The sequence below is a fragment of the Schistocerca americana genome, chromosome 1, assembly GCF_021461395.2.
Source record: "Schistocerca americana isolate TAMUIC-IGC-003095 chromosome 1, iqSchAmer2.1, whole genome shotgun sequence".
In the NCBI taxonomy this organism is placed as follows: domain Eukaryota; kingdom Metazoa; phylum Arthropoda; class Insecta; order Orthoptera; family Acrididae; genus Schistocerca; species Schistocerca americana.
This window is the reverse complement of record NC_060119.1, coordinates 435,522,465-435,536,672: the sequence shown is the minus strand read 5'-3', so window position 1 is coordinate 435,536,672 and position 14,208 is coordinate 435,522,465. Positions and strand designations below refer to the sequence as shown.

The window sequence follows — 14,208 nt, the reverse complement described above, 5'->3', positions numbered from 1 at the left end:
ACGTTATACTTTTCGTGGTGGGGCAATGTTTTTAACGTTTGCAACATAACAGAGACGCGAAAAAGTCTCACGCTAAAACTTGCGGCTGGTGTGGTCCTTTTAGTGTTATCGTAAGATCTATACTGTTCCTCGGGAGGGCTCTAGCTTTCAACATGGGCTGGGGAGTGGTCCTGGTGGTTAGCTGGCGACGTGGGTGTCCGTCCCTTATCGCAGGGCCTTCTAGCTTAACACGGTTCTGCTCTCAGCTTCTGTTCTCGTTTCTCCCCTCGGAACTGCGTCTGTCTCACGGTGGGAAGGTATGACATGCATTTAGGCATTCTTGTGTTAGTCTGTGGTATTCCATTTCCTCACTCGTTACTCGTGTTACTTTGGTTAATTTAATGTCACGACTTATTCGGAGCTATGTGACTTACTACTGGATTTGCTTATCACGGCAGGGTTTTCATGGAAGGCGTTGGATTTGCCTGACACCTTACAACCATGGTCCGCATAGTAACGTTTATGTTATCATTAGCTTTATATACAGAAGCACACGAGCGCCGGCTCCACCTGTCACGACGCATCTCCGTGAGTCATTCAATGCAGTTGTCTGTGCAGCAGCCCAAGCAAGACTGGCAGACTGTATATTTTCTTAAATAAAGTTGCGATCGTGAAAAAAAAGAAAAGAGCTACACGTTGATCTTGCCAAAAGCCGAGAAGCTATTCTTGGTGCTGTAGCTCTCAGGGAAACCCTGGCATGACCTCTGTGTGAGGCACACTTGTGCATCTCCTAGTGTCGCGGCCCACGGTTTGCGCTTGCTCAACACTGGGCCGTATAGTAGTGTAGTTTGTGGACTTGTGATCTTCGCCCGCTGCAGAGGCGGCGCTCACGCGCACTTGTGTGTAAAGCTATTGATGATGTAAGCATTACGACGGGGCTCTAGTTACGAAAAATAATGCACATTCTTATTTGGCGGCAGATCTCAGACTAGTATTTGCAAGATTACTTCTTAAGCAATAGAACCCAGTACGTTGTCCTCGATGGTGAGTGTTCATCAGAGGTGAGGGTATCATCTGGAGTGCCCCAGGGAAGTGTGGTAGGTCCGCTGTTGTTTTCTATGTACATAAATGATCTTTTGGATAGGGTGGATAGCAATGTGCGGCTGTTTGCTGATGATGCTGTGGTGTACGGGAAGGTGTCGTCATCGAGTGACTGTAGGAGGATACAAGATGACTTGGACAGGATTTATGATTGGTGTAAAGGATGGCAGCTAACTCTAAATATAGATAATTGTAAATTAATGCAGATGAATAGGGAAAAGAATCCTGTAATGTTTGAATACTCCATTAGTAGTGTAGCGCTTGACACAGTCACGTCGATTAAATATTTGGGCGTAACATTGCAGAGCGATATGAAGTGGGACAAGAACGTAATGGCAGTTGTGGGGAAGGCGGATAGTCGTCTTCGGTTCATTGGTAGAATTTTGGGAAGATGTGGTTCATCTGTAAACGAGACCGCTTATAAAACACTAATACGACCTATTCTTGAGTACTGCTCGAGCGTTTGGGATCCCTATCAGGACGGACTGAGGGAGGACATAGAAGCAATTCAGAGGCGGGCAGCTAGATTTGTTACTGGTAGGTTTGATCATCACGCGAGTGTTACGGAAATGCTACAGGAACTCGGGTGGGAGTCTCTGGAGGAAAGGAGGCGTTCTTTTCGTGAATCGCTACTGAGGAAATTTAGAGAACCAGCATTTGAGGCTGAGTGCAGTACAATTTTACTGCCGCCAACTTATATTTCGCGGAAAGACCACAAAGATAAGATAAGAGAGATTAGGGCTCGTACAGAGGCATATAGGCAGTCATTTTTCCCTCGTTCTGTTTGGGAGTGGAACAGGGAGAAAAGATGCTAGTTGTGGTACGAGGTACCCTCCGCCATGCACAGTATGGTGGATTGCGGAGGATGTATGTAGATGTAAAAGGAGCTGGAAGGCGTTGGTTTCCATTTCGATGCCGATAAGAGGTTGAAAAAAAAAAAAAAAAAAAAAGAAAAGCGCTCATACGTAGGACGAAAGGATGTGAGAGTGCTGTTGATGATGATGACGGTGAGTATGGCAAGTGGCGCATGGCGCACCTGGTACTGGTCCTCGAAGGCGCGCAGCACCTCGGCGACGGACTTGTTCCGGAGACAGCGCAGCATGAGCGCCGAGTCGGGCGCGAGGCAGCCCAGGCTGCGGGCGATGCCGCGCGACGAGTTGGCCGGGTGGCGGGAGCGCGCCCACGGCGCCGCCACGCTGCCGGACATGACGATCGCGCGGTGGAACAGCCCTGCGGCACAACGCGCGTCTGTGGAGCACTCGCGGCTGGTCGTCAAAATTTGCAAAAGAGTGATGGGTGCCATGTAACGAATGTGAAGTTTGCATGAAGTTTTAAGGACCCGACACCCGAGCGACGGATCGCAGCGGTCCGTCGTACGTGATGCCGCCTGCAATCGGTCGCTCGCGTCGACATCTCACACGCGAGCGATTTGTCAACCAGTTTCAGTCAGTATTGTGAACGACACTGTGTCGAGGAGTATGGAAATGAACTGTTGTGTTTAGGAGTAGCTGCAGCTGACTTCCGTATCCTCACGAATACAGGGAGTTCATAAAGTGCGGGAACACTTTCAGTTACACTACTGGCCATTAAAATTGCTACACCACGAAGATGACATGCTACAGACGCAAAATCTAACCAACAGGAAGAAGATGCTGTGATATCCAAATGATTAGCTTTTCAGAGCATTCACACAAGGTTGGCGCCGGTGGCGAAACCTGCAACGTGCTGACATGAGGAAAATTTCCAACCGATTTCTCATACACAAACAGCAGTTGATCGGCGTTGCCTGGTGTAACGTTGTTGTGATGCCTCGTGTAAGGACGAGAAATGTGTACTATCACCTTTCCGACTTTGATAAAGGTCTGATTGTAGCCTATCGCGATTGCGGTTTATCGTATCGCGACATTGCTGCTCGCGTTGCTGGAGATCCAATGACTGTTAGCGGAATATGGAATCGGTGGGTTCAGGAGGGTAATACGGAACGCCATGCTGGAACCCAACGGCCTCGTATCACTAGCAACACTGCACGAACAGTTCGACGACGTTTGGAGCAGCATGGACTATCAGCTCGGAGACCATGGCCGCGGTTACCCTTGACGCTGCATCACAGACAGGAGTGCCTGCGATGGTGTACTCAACGACGAACCTCGGTGCACGAATGGCAAAACGTCATTTTTTCGGATGAATCCAGGTTCTGTTTACAGCATCATGATGGTCGCATCCGTGTTTGATGACATCGCGGTGAACGCACCCTGGAAGCGTGTATTCGTCATCACCATACTGGCGTATCACCCGGCGTGATAGTATGGGGTGCCATTGGTTACACGTCTCGGTCACCTCTTGCTCGCGTTGACGGCACTTTGATTAGTGGACGTTACATTTCAGATGTGTTACGACCCGTGGCTCTATCCTTCAAAAATGGCTCTTAGCACTATGGGACTTAACTTCTAAGGTCATCATTCCCCTAGAACTTAGAACTACTTAAACCTAACTAACCTAAGGACATCACATACATCTATGCCCGGGGCAGGATTCGAACCTGCGACCGTAGCGGTCGCGCGGTTCCAGACTGTTGCTCTTAGAACCGCTTGGCCACTCCGGCCGGCCTGTATCCTTCATTCGATCCATGCGAAACCCTACATTTCAGCAGAATAATGCACGACCGCATGTTGTAGGTCATGTACGGGCCTTTCTGGATACAGAAAATGTTCGACTGCTGCCCTGGCCAGCGCATTCTCCAGATCTCTCACCAATTGAAAACGTCTGGTCAATGGCGGCCGAGCAACCGGCTCGTCACAATACGCCAGTCACTACTCTTGATGAACTGTGGTATCGTGTTGAAGCTGCATGGGCAGCTGTACCTGTACAGCTATCCATGCTCTGTTTGACTCAATGCCCAGGCGTATCAAGGCCGTTATTACGGCCAGAGGTGGTTGTTCTGGGTACAGATTTCTCAGGATCTATGCACGCAAATCGCGTGAAAATGTAATCACATGTCAGTTCTAGTGTAATATATTGGTGCAATGAATACTGGTTTATCATCTGCATTTGTTCTTCGTGTAGCAATTTTAGTGGCCAGTAGTGTATTTATAGCACAAGGACCAGACATTGGACAGATATCGTACATATGTCATTTTGAAGAGAAAACCTGAAATTTTTTTTGCATGTGTACCGCCACAGCGTAGTTCGATAATTTGCCGATAGTCAGCGCTAGTCGCAAATACGGCGAATTCATGTGCGGAGCGAGATTTCTGTCTGTTGGAGATCGACAAAAAAAAAGTGTACTACAGATGTTAAACGGATGTTCCTTGTTGGCGCCTTCTTATCGTACTTGGCTCCAAAGACCCGTTGAACAGCTGTAGCACACTTGTTTGTGTCGAACTCTAACACACAGAAACCTCGATCCGCACCTGAACTCGCCTTGTTTGCGGCTAGCGCTGACTATCGCTATGCTGTGGCGGTATACATGAAAAAAAAAAAACTTTCAGTGTTTCTCTTCGAAATGACATATGTATGATATCTGTACAATGTTGGGTCTAATGCAATAAATAATTTAAAGTGTTCCCGGATTTTATATACACACTGTACTTGCAAAAAATAAACGAGAATTATAATTTGTTAAACTTGTCTCGAAACACTTTACTTGGGAAGTGTGACTTACTTCACGGAGGTTATAAATTTAAAATTATAATTCCCGTTTATTTTGAACGTGAATAATAACTTATTGACCTTGTTTCGGAATCCTTTTCTTGGGAACTTTCTTTCTTTCTTTCGCTGGCGTCTTGTCCCGCGGTTTCGCAGGGTCGGCAAGGTTAGGAACGGATTTGGCAAGGTTAGTTAGAAGGGGTGGCCCGATGCCCTTCCTGTCGCCGCCCCATACCCCCCGGGAAGGAATCAGTGTACCCCAGCTGTCTGCGCCTAGTGTAATCCATGGAATAGTGCGAACATGTTCAAATGTCTGCGAGTCGTGTAACTGTGGCGGAACATGGGGACCTGCCCGGTATTCACCTATCAGGATGTGGAAAACCGCTTAAAAAGCGCATCCAGGCTGGCCGACGTCGGTAATCCGCCGCGCGGATTCGGTCTGGGGCCGGCGCGCCTACCCGAGTCCAGGAAGCAGCGCATTAGCGCTCTCGGCTAACCTGGCGGGTCAAACGCTTTTCTTGGGAACTGTGGGTTACTTAACAGAGTACTCGTATATTACATTTTCTACTGACGCCAAATACGTTGTGTACGTCTTCCCAGTGTGCCATTACAATTCATTATACGTCTATTAGTCCTCAATCCCTATTTTTTCAATGGTCTTACAATTTAACTGCAAGTATATACATAATTTACTCGCTGTGTCTGTAGAGATGTTGTCAGCGACAAGACTACTGATAACTGTAACTGTTGTTATAAACTGTATGAAGGAGAGTTATATTATAAGGAATGACAAGTGTCTTGAGTATAACTGTAAAACAGATTTTCCCTGAACATTTAAATTAACATGTCATCTTAATATTACACTACAGGCACGTACCGCGTATCATCCAGTTTACAAATTAAAAACTTAAATATGCATATAACTATTTCAGAAATTACTCAAAATTATGAGAGAGAGCCCATTGTATAACGGCTACTACAATGAACTTCCCATAAATTCTACTTCTACAGGGTGTTTCAAAAAGGACTTTACAATCCTGAAAATTAATATAAATTAATTTATAGTACCTACAGAGATGATTTAGTGTCAATTTCTAGGGAAACCCATCAACTTTTGTCTGGCGTATTTCGCTAGTGCCGAATCGTACCGTAAGCAGCGCTAGCGGCAGTTATCTATGCTGCTTTCAGTGGAACCGAGCGTGCTAGCTGTGTGTTTTGTTTTGAAGAATCGAAGTCGGCGACAACAGTTCAGCGTAATTTCCGTACCAAGTACACTAAAGATCCCCCTCGTTGGCCTACCGTTTATGAGTGGCATAAATGTTTTGTAGAAACAGGGTGGTCGGTAAGACATGGGAAATCGTCAGCTCGTCCAAGCACATCTGACGACGTGGTTGAGCGAGAGAGACAATGTTTTGTCAACAGCCGTTTATGAGTGGCATAAATGTTTTGTAGAAACAGGGTGGTCGGTAAGACATGGGAAATCGTCAGCTCGTCCAAGCACATCTGACGACGTGGTTGAGCGAGAGAGACAATGTTTTGTCAACAGCCCTACAAAATCGACCCGGCGTGTATCACTCGCGAACTGCAAGTCGCACATATGACTGTTTGGCGTGTGTTGAGCAACCGTTTGCGTTTGAGACCGTACAGATTGAATATCGCACAAGCAATAAAAGACACTGATAAAATTGCTTGCAAGATCTTCTGTTCGGATATCTTAAATCGATGACATGAGGATGAACATTTCTTGAACAAAATCATCTTTACTGACGAGTCGAATTTTCACTTAAGTGGCAAGCTTAACACACATAACTGTAGGTATTGGGGCAGTGAAAATCCACATTAAACATTGCAACATGATCGTGATAGCTCTAAAATGAACGGTTTTTACGCACTGAGCAAGAACAAAGTGTACGCCCCTTTTTTCCCGTGACAGAGCCATCAACGGGATTGTGTACCTAGATACGTTACAACAATTTTTGATACCACAGATCGATGTGGACGACCAAGAGCGAAATGTTTACTTCATGCAAGAAGGTACAATACCCCACTTCCTGCCTAACGCCTGGGATTTTCTCAGTGATCGCTTTCCAGGTCACTGGATTGGCAGTGATGCGGCAGTTGGATGCTCCCCCACGTTCCCCAGGCCTGACACCACTCGGTTTTTTATGAGGGTTCATCAAGGATACCGTGTCTGTACCTCCTGTGCCGGCTTCTCTACCTGAACTTAGGGCAAGAATTTACGCCGCTACTGAGCAAGTTACACCTGCAATGCTACAGCGAGTTTGGAAAGAAACTGACTTCCGATGAGATGTGTGCAGGATAACCAACGGAAACCACATGCAACATCTTTAGTTTAAGGTAAAAAAACTTGACGTGTTTCACTACAAACTAACACTAAACCCATCTTTACATCTTCTTTCAATAAATTAATACGCATTTTTAAAGTTGTAAAGTCCTTTTCGAAACACCCTGCATAACACAAGGTTTAAAACGCTAGTTACTGCAAAATCGAAGGATACCATGGCAATTTCGGCTTCCATTTCATTTCTCAGAGCAGTCTGTGGTCCATTCGAACGTAAATTTCTCTCAATATGGGAAAAGTGAAACGAAACAAAACTGCACAGCCACGCTTGATAAATAGAGAAACGAGTCTCTGCCACGTTACCAGACATCGCTACTAACCAGGCGGGCAGCCATACTGCTTGCACGAATCACAAGCGATTCACCAGATTGCCTGGGATTTCCATGCGATCAGCGACCGATCGCTGCGATTTGCCCACACACGTGCGATCTACAAAGCGATCGGTCGCCCAGGCGATGGATCGCTGCGATGCGTCATTCGTGTGTGGGGTCTTTTAGACGTGCGAGTGCTAACATCTCAGCACAGCCGCTCCAAGCAGAACGTAAGGGAAACGTTATCTACATCCTGAATAGAAGGAAAGGTAATGCATCAAGTTTCTCTTCAGAAGTCGCTTTTCAGTGTTGTTTGTTTGTGAGAAGACTGTGATATACCTCGGAGCAGAAAAATTTGAAAAGCACGTGTCGGAATTCGGTAATGGCAGGTTCGTGATCTATCGAGAATGCAGTTTACTGTTTCACGGCATGGCTGCACGCATTATTCGGGGTCCGATGACAGTCGTGCGACGATGGAATCAATGCATTCGACTCCATGCGGCCCGCACCCGCGACGACAGACATCTTTCAAATACACTCCTCGGGTCTGCCGCTGCATGAGGTTGTGCAGGTCCCACTATATTTTGTCCAAACAACTGTTCGACGTCGTCAGGTGGTTCAGATAATCTAAAGATGATCTAAACACAAAATTAGAAGAATATAGAACGAAGATTAACAAGAAGGAAACGAGAAGCTTGGTAATTGGAGGAAAGGGGAGAAAATGCCGTATGAAAATAGGGGGACAGGAAACAGAGCAAGTGCATAACTTCAATTACTTGGGAAGTGTAATAATGGATGATATGTATTGCTTAACAGAAACTCAACAGAAATTAGGAAAAGAACTGCAATGGCGAAAGAAGGATTTAAGAGGAAACAGAATTTACTTTGTGGGCCACTAAACAAAGATCTGAGGAAAAGACTTGCCAAATGTTACATCTGGAGCGTTGCACTTTATGGTGCGGAGACGTGGACATTGAGGAAGGAAGATGAAAGAAGATTGGAGGCATTAGAGATGTGGATACGGAGAAGAATGGAAAAAAAGTGAAGTGAGAAGACCGAGTAAGGAAATAAGAAGTATTAAGAAGAGTTGGAGAAGAAAGAAACATGCTGAAAGTTACCAGAAAAAGAAAACGGAACTGGATTGGACATTGTTTGAGGAGCGACTGTTTATTGAAGGAATAGAAGGAATGGTGGAGGGAAAAAAGGGGAAGGGGAAAAAGATGATATCAAATGCTGGACAATATAAAAGGAGACAAATATTCAGAAATGAAAAGATTGGCTATGGACAGATAAAAGTGGAAGAGGCTTAACCTATGACGCGACCTGCCGTAAGGTAGAATACTATTCTACTACTACTACCACCTCAGGTGGTGGTAGTTGCCCTCGCAGCTGCTTCAGCGCGTGACTGATGACAACCGCGAAGCGGCGTCGAAATTTATCTGGCCAGGAGCAGGAATTACGCTTTCGGGGAAATGCGCTCACAGTCTGACAAAAGTGGCGTTCATAGTGCCCCAAATTAGCAATCGAAAACAGGATTTCCGAGCGTGCAGAGTGGGCAATGACTGTGCTGCTGGACGCTGCTGTGATTAAAGGCTTAATTAACTCTCTGCAAGTCAAGAATCGGAGATTCTCCTTTCCCCTGTTTCCAGTACTTAGCTGAAATCCTGTATCCCTATTGATAAGATTGTCTGCCGTACAGATACGTATGGCCTCCTTAAAAACAGAATTCCAGAACGATGAACGTGTTTTTTTCATCATTTTCATCATTTTCGTCATTAAACTATACCTTCAGAACCGTCATTCTGGGATTATTTCTTCAAGGAGGCCAGTTATATCCTCATGGTAGACGGTCTTATCAACAAGGATGCGGGACTTCAACTAAGTACCATCTGGAATATAGCACTGGCTGCCATTAAATTAAAACAGGAGAAACAAGAGCATTCGATTTATGACCCGACGCAACGCATTTTAGAGAATTCAGATTTTAACCACAGTAGCGTTCTGTAACATGTCGTTGCCCTCTGCGTAGGTGTGGAAGGCCTCTCTTCGCTTCCTGGTAGGGGGCACTTCGAGCACCACGTTCATCCAACTGAGAGCGCACTTCCGCGCATGCATAATTCCTGCTCCTTGCGCGATAAATTTCGACACCGCCGCGCTGTTATCACCAGTCGCTTCTTGCAGTAGTGGAAGCAGGAAGTGGCACCACCTGAAGACATCGGCAGTAGTAATATCGGTTCCTGTCACGTCATAGGAGGTAAGCGCTATCGGGCTTCGCTAGCACTCGGATGGGCAACCATCTGAATCTGCCGAGCGTTGCTGGCAAGCGGGTGCATTCAGCTCTCGTGATGCCAGTTGAGAAGCTACTCGATTAAGGAATAGCGGCTCCAGTCACGAAAATGGACAAAGGCCGAGAGAGTGGTGAGCTGACCATATGTCCCTCCATATCCGCATCCAGTGACGCCTGTCGGCTGAGGATGACACGGCGGTCGGTCAGTTCCGTTGGGCACCGCGAGGTCTGTTCGGACGGAGTGTCTCTACTGCACGAAGACATGACACATTTGCTCTGTTGTTGATTAACTAGATAACGCAACATCGCAACCTGCCCGTGCTGCCTTGCGCGCCTCGATACAGAGAGTGTTCGACTGCTGTCCTGGTCTCCACTTTCTCCAGATCTCTCACCCGTTGAAATCAGATGATCATGGGTTGTTGGGAGTGTGTTTTCAGTGTAATAGAGATATAAAAATAAATGGGGCTAAGAAATCAAATTGAATTACTTTGTACAGAGGCATCGAGTCCCTTACATCAAAACACTTGGAAAAGTCACTGATCAGTCTGCGTCGAGATTGTAATAACCTCGCTGGAATACCGATTCACCCTCTATACACCACTTATTCACTTCAAATTTTGTTGTGTTTCGGTTGTTTAGATGACTATGGAAATCGACTGTACCTATCTGTAACGAATTTCTAACGGGTGTTCTTACTAGCAATGTTTAAGGATTCGTTTAATTAACTGTTAGGATGCTGTAGGAAAACGTTGACATATTTGAAAATAGCACTGACTTTCCTTCTGTGACAAAATACTCGTACGTTTTATAATACAGCTGTCGTGGAATAAAGCTGCAGAATGTCTGGCAGAGACTTCTTTAATCACATAAGAGGGACCGACGCATACGCTTTTACGCAATAGCAAAAGACGCAGCAACCGAGCTCGTAAAATTAAACTGAAAAGAGAGACACATACGCCATTACTCTTGAATTCTGAATGCGCTCTTAGCGAGAACTGATGCAAGCGAAATTATTCACTACTTCTTTTTTTTAATATAATCGTGATGATAATGTCTTCAGACAGTTGGTATAAATATTTAATATTACAGTGAACGAAAAATTCAGCTATATTCCTTGTGAATGTACTTACAGATCAGGACCTAATCCTTTCTTATGGAAATGGAAACCCCGCGATCATGTCCTGAAGACTACACGATAGTCGACCAACCACCGCGTCACAGGATATTTATTTTATTGTTGTTTGAGAGTCGATAACCGGGTACTTCACAAGAGTATTGTCAGAAATATTCCATGACTCTCAGTTCCCAACTCTTCTGCTATGAGAATACTTTGACTATTTTAGTAACCAGTGAACAACAGACGAATTTTATAGAGAGAAACCTCACGTAAAACAAGTGTCTGCAAAACCAACCATTAACAATTTTTTTTGTATTGTCTTCTCTGGAAGCTTCGTCCGTTAAGAATTATTATCCACAATAAGGGAAGTACACGTTTGTCAAGGTCAGTGCTATGACCTCACAATGAGAGTGACTAACAACACTGAAGTGTTTTTCTTGAATGGACGGTGGATGGTTTGGTGGAATTAACTTTATGGCAGTTCATTTTAAATGAAATACACAGGCCGACGCGAAATAGCTTTGGCAGCAATAATTTACAGTACTGTGATTTAATTTTATTGTTTGGAAGTAGTTTCTGAACTATGAAGGAGAAAATAAGCGGATGTAGACGTCCTGACAAGATGTTTGACATTATTTTATATTATCCTCTGAAATTTGTTTCGCTAGGGGAATGTAGGTACTGGCGTAAAGTAATCCAAAATCATGTGGAGGTATTGCACAACAAAATATTTTATCTGCTTTCACAGCTTAGTGAAAAAGGAGACATGCTACAAAATCTCCAGAATTATGTTTCATCAGACTATAAAAAATGGAATGAGTAGATAAATGTGTGAATCGTCAGATAACAGTCGGACGAATAATTCGTAAATATGTACAATAACTAGCAGAAGTCATGAATATGGAAATTCAAGAAAAATAGTCTCGGGTAAAAAAAATTATGAGATATTGTTGCTGTTTATCAACACCTTTTGAGTTTTATGTGGAAGAAGCAACGAAGGAAATAAAAAAGGAAAACTTCAGAAAAAGAACAAAAATACGTGAGAGACATGTAATAGGCCTGGGGGTAGTAGTTCTTCTGGAAGAAACTAATGAAGATTTATATGAGCTACTGAACGGAGTGGAGCACAGAATATCCGTTAAGTACAAGTAAATCAAAGAGTAAAATAAAGAGAATAAAATTAAAGCGGGAAGAATGGCAGAAAGGAGAGCAGCGACTTAACACAATAACTGAGAAGCGATATTGATAGAAGAAATGGGAAACTTCTCCAATAAGGAAAACATTAGTGCATAAAACAAAAAGTAATCACATGCTAACTTGCGCTCAAGAAGAAAACTTTCATCATCAAGAAAGCTTTCTGGTATCAAATACGTGCAAATAAAGAAGCTATTAAAACTGAACATTTGAGGCAGAGCGTTGTATGGCTATGAAACCTGAATTTTAGGGGAGGTGGAGACGAAGAAACGGATAAATCTGGAATGTGGCACTGCAAAAAGGAGCATAAAATCAAATCGCCAAACAGACTATGAAATGAGAAAGTATTAAAAAAGATTAAAAAACGAAGGCCGACTCATGTACCCTTGTTGACTGCACGACATAAAGCTTTACGCCTCGGCTGGGCCCGTCAACACGGACATTGGGATGTTGATGACTGGAAACATGTTGCCTTTTTGGACGAGTGTAGTCTCAAGTCTATCGAGCGGATGGACGTGTACGGGCATGGAGACAACCTCATGAATCTATGGACACTGAATATCAGCAGGAAACTGTTCAAGCTTGCGGAGGCTCTGTAATGGTGTGGGGTGTGTGCAGCTGGAGTGATATGGGACTCCTGATACTTCTAGATACGACCCCGACAGGTGACACGTATGTAGGCATCTTGTCTGATCACCTACATCTATTCATGTCCATTATGCATTCCAACGGACTTGGGCAGTTCCAGAGGACAGTGCGACACCCCACAAGTCCAGAATTGCTACAGAGTGGCTCCAGGAACACTCTTATGAGTTTAAACACTTCCGCTGGCCATCAAACTCCCCAGATATAAAAAATAGAGCATATCTAGGATGCCTTGCAACGTGCTGTTCAGAAGAGATCCGTATCCCCTGGTACTCTTACGGGTTTATGGAGAGCCCTAAAGCCGGCCGCTGTAGCCGAACGGTTCTAGGCGCTTCAGTCCGAAACCGCGCTGTTGCTACGGTCGCAGGTTCGAATCCTGCCTCGGGCATGGATGTGTGTGATGTCCTTAGGTTAGTTTGGTTTAAGTAGTTCTAAGTCTAGGGGACTGATGACCTCAGATGTTGAGGCCCATAGTGCTCACAGTCACTTTTTGAGAGCCCTGAAGGATTCATGGTGTCAATTCCCTCCAGCACTACTTCAGACATTAGTAGAGACTATGCCACGCGTGTTGCGGTACTGTTGTGTGATCGCTGGGGCCCTACACTATATTAGGCAGGTGTACCAGTTTTTTGGCGCTTCATTGTATATGCTTTTAGGTGAATTGATTCGCTCCTCTGACTTGGACACGAAGAACAGCAGAACGTACTTCTTTCTTTTCTAAATAGTAAAGCCTAGTGGCGATTCTCTTACACAATGTTTAATTTATTGTCGTCACATTTTAGAGTTATCAGTTGTCTTGCAACAGGATACTAAGTTAAGCTGTAATGTAACAAGCAGTGTGCGATAGTGTGGAAATGAAATGAAGGTGCAGTGGTAATAAAGAAGCTAGTACTGTGCAAACTAGATAACCAACCACCAAAATTCACATAACTACGCAGTACCTGATAAACAGCCCTAGTTACTTGCTGATTGTGATCGAAGAAGCAAGTCTTACCAGAAACTGGAATCTCTCAGTTGCTCGATGGGGACGAGTCAGGCAACAAATCCAAAATCAGAGGTTCAATCTTCGGTCTGGTCCGTCATTTATCGTTTCTCTCACCTCTGACACTCATTTGTTAATGAGAGAAATGCAAAGTAGCACCGTGGTAAAGTGTGCCCCACCATCAGTTCAAAGAACGTACTACTTCCCATAAGACCATAATTTCTGAAGCCCTGTGATGTTCAAACCAGTCTTCGTATCGAAGACAGCTTGACATTACTTAATATTAAAAGAGAGACCCTTCAAAATGAATAGTTTTAGTGAGGTGAAAACATTTCATTTTCTCCGTATTATGTTAAGTAATTATGTTACCCAGCATCTTCTCTGAAAGTTATTTCGAGCAATTAGTTCATGAGCTCACGCGAATAGTAAACGGTTATGAAAACACATTTGACCTCTTAGCAACAAATAATCCTCAGTTAATAACGAGCATCAAAACGGATACAGGGATTAGTGAACACAGTGTTGTCGTAGCGAGATTGTATATTGTTACCCCTAAATCCTCCAGAAATAAACGAGCGAGATTGT

The 14,208-nt window shown here is 44.5% G+C and overlaps 1 protein-coding gene across 1 annotated transcript in view; it reads right to left on the bottom strand.

The window, feature by feature from the left end:
* LOC124623368 (carboxylesterase 4A-like) overlaps positions 1-14,208 on the bottom strand; it is a 363,176-nt gene that overhangs the window by 134,360 nt on the left and 214,608 nt on the right. The window contains exon 7 of the mRNA XM_047149031.1: positions 2,117-2,310. Within this exon, the coding sequence (XP_047004987.1) occupies positions 2,117-2,310 (194 nt within the window). The remainder of the gene's footprint in view (positions 1-2,116; positions 2,311-14,208) is intronic.